The sequence below is a fragment of the Poecilia reticulata genome, linkage group LG9 (genome assembly GCF_000633615.1).
Source record: "Poecilia reticulata strain Guanapo linkage group LG9, Guppy_female_1.0+MT, whole genome shotgun sequence".
Classification (NCBI taxonomy): Eukaryota; Metazoa; Chordata; class Actinopteri; order Cyprinodontiformes; family Poeciliidae; genus Poecilia; species Poecilia reticulata.
This window is the reverse complement of record NC_024339.1, coordinates 33151547-33154554: the sequence shown is the minus strand read 5'-3', so window position 1 is coordinate 33154554 and position 3008 is coordinate 33151547. Positions and strand designations below refer to the sequence as shown.

The 3008-nt window shown below is 50.9% G+C and overlaps 1 protein-coding gene across 5 annotated transcripts in view; it reads left to right on the top strand.

Annotated features, from left to right (window-relative positions):
• Positions 1–3008, top strand: part of LOC103470773 (actin filament-associated protein 1-like 2) — an 18667-nt gene that overhangs the window by 7933 nt on the left and 7726 nt on the right. For 4 of the 5 annotated variants that reach the window (XM_008419437.2, XM_008419438.2, XM_017306586.1 and 1 more), the window contains 4 exons: positions 390–524; positions 713–790; positions 861–922; positions 2030–2440. In XM_008419437.2, the coding sequence (XP_008417659.1) occupies positions 390–524; positions 713–790; positions 861–922; positions 2030–2440 (686 nt within the window). The remainder of the gene's footprint in view (positions 1–389; positions 525–712; positions 791–860; positions 923–2029; positions 2441–3008) is intronic. The other variant, XM_008419439.2, reaches the window with a different exon arrangement.

Genomic DNA, 3008 nt, shown 5'->3' with positions numbered 1-3008 from the left:
GTCCCTCTCAGGCAACCGTTGCCTCTCCGTCCCTCTCAGGCAACCGTTGCCTCTCCGTCCCTCTCAGGCAACCGTTGCCTCAGCTGTAGACTGGAGAGAGGCAGAGGCAACGTCTGAGCTGCTGGATGTCTGAACTTCTCTCAGTGGCTCCAAACATGGCGGCAACGAGGGAAACAGACTAGAGACTGACTCGTTCATCTGGCTGATGAATGACTCGTTCATCTGGCTGATGAATGACTCGTTCATCTGGCTGATGAATGACTCGTTCATCTGGCTGATGAATGACTCGCTTATTACCTGGCTTGTTCACTAACTGACTCAGTAACTGCTGAAGGACTGACTCGTTCGTTAACTCGCCCACTGCTCCTCTCTCTCCCTGCTGTGTTCAGTTCTGGCGAAGCTGATCTGGGATCTGCAGACGTTCCTGTCGGTTCTCGACTCGGAGAACCTGAGCTACATCGCTCAGGCGCAGAAGAAGTCGATCTCAGAGCTGCTGTCCAAACTGCAGACGCCCGACGCTCCAGGTAGCGGCCCGCTGACCACTTCCTGGTTCACCTGGTTCCACTTCCTGTTTGGTCCAAAGAAACGCAGCAGACGGAGAGAAACAGGCTGCAGATGAAACACGTCCACAGATTCATCTGAGCTTCTAGGAAATATTAGCTTCTTAATGTGTGAAGCTGATTTACAGTTGACTGGTTTCCTGTGTCTGCAGTGGAAGATGCTGAGTACATGGTGATGAGCTGCCCCTCATCGTCGCTAGGCAACGAGCTGGACGACTCACCTGGGACAGGTACGCCGCGGCGCCGCCTTCCTTCTCCCACCTCAGATCCGACGTTTGCTCCATGTTTGGTTGTTTCCAGATGCAGTTTGGTCGTCTGAGCTGATCTCACATCAGGACCCGTCGGACTGGATGAAGAGCGGGGTGAGCAAACGTCACTGGGCAAACTGGGCAAACTGGGCAAACTGGTTTCACCTCCAGGGTTGTGAAAAAACTGATTTAGAGGAAAAGAATCCAAAGAAAAACTGAAAAGTCTCCAGAAATCCTGCAGTGGCAGTTTAGAGAACCTCGACAAAACCTCCTGTTTCCCATCATACGGTTACCATGGCAACACAGGAGCATCGTTAATCAGCGGTAAGGAAAAGGGTCATCATCCCATCACGGCAGGTCAGACTCTAACCAAACCTCCTCGCTCCCCGACCTCAGAGGGGAGCTCAAAGGAAAACTGGGCGGAGGGAAGAAAGTTTGTTTTTAGACGGGATCCAGCGCCTGTGATGTGGGTCAGTAATGACAGACCGGGGCCTCCGGGGGCTTGGCAGGAGACGGCGGGGGGAGCGGGTGTGTGTGAGGGAGGCACAGGAAGCCCTCTGTTTACACGGGAGGCCGCCGCGCCGCGCTCCCATTGGCTGACGGACCAGCAGGGGGACGAAGCGGCTGCTGATGGCGGCAGATTAGCATCTGGTCTACGTGATGGACAGAAAACACACACACACACACACACACACACACACACACACACACACACACGATAAGATCAAAATCCCAGCACAACGTTCACAGAGCCTCACAAAAGTATTCACACCCAGTAACTTTAGATTTACTGGGATTTTATCTGGTGGATAAAATCAAAGTAGCTATAAAACCGACGAGCATCAGTTTAATTTTGACATCATAATTTACATGTTTTATAAAGTCTTTAAATATTATATTTAGGTTCATGTCGTATCTTTTAATTTTGTTGCTGAATGTTTCTTGTTTTAATTAAAGTTTTTGGGGAAAAAGCACAACAGTCCACTTCAAAATAAGAGCCTGAATATAAACTATTTGAATAATTTTTATGAATTGACGATGAAAACTTCAGCACAGATGTTGAACTTTATTCAACTGAAAGTTTTCTTATAGCAAAGTACATTAGCGCTCTCCATGTGGAAGCTAAGTGCTAAATGTTAGCGAAATGAGCTGTAAGAAGAATTAGCTCCGCTATCAGCGGATTAGCGGACGTGTGCTCAGCATATGAATGACTGTCTGCAGGGCCCCACCGTCCCTCCTCATCCTCCAGGCGGGCTTGGCGGTGACGATGAAGAGGACACGTACGAGGAAGCAGAACCTTACGTAGCGTCAGAAACCACCGCGTCCAACACAGGTACCGCACACAGCAGAGGAGCCTCGGCGGGCCTAAAGCCACTGAACAGGAACCTGTTCCTTCCTCCAGAGAGGGCGGAGTCAGAGAGCAGTCACTACGAGTCGTACGGTGAGGAAGAGGATGATGAGGATGAAGGAGGCGGCCTTGTGAAGGACAGAGCTCACTACATCCAGTGGAGCAGCTCCCAGATCAGCCTGCGGCCCACGCCGGAGTCCCGGCTCTGCGGGTACCTGTGGAGGAGGAAGTGGCTCGGACAGTGGAGCAAGCAGCTCTTCATCATCAAGAACGACATGCTGCTGGTGAGGAAGAGGAGGAAACGCACTCCCTGCAGCTGCAGTGCCTGTAACCTCCACTAGAGGCTGCTGCGGAGACCCAAAGTGTTCGATCCAGACCCGTTGGACACTTTGGTTCTGGTTTGGTTATTCTGCTTTGTCCCTCAGGGCGGGATGTGGCGTCATTGATGCTACGTCACCTGATCAGGTTGAGGCGCCTTGGCGGACATCTTTAGTGAGGGATACAGTAGTCCTGCGATTGTTTTCCCAGTTTGTTTCTGCCAGTAGAACCAGTAGAAACATGACTTCTACTGGTTCAAGATGAGATGATTTATCTCTGGTAGGATCAGAACCAAGAACAGGAAGATGGATGGATGGATGGATGGATGGATGGATGGATGGATGAATGGATGGATGGATGAATGGATGGATGGATGGATGGATGGATGGATGGATGGATGGATGGATGGATGGATGGAGGACGGACGGACGGACGGACGGACGGTTGGATGGATGGATGGATGGATGGATGGATAGAATGATGATGGATGGATGGATGGATGGATGGATAGAATGATGATGGATGGATGGATGG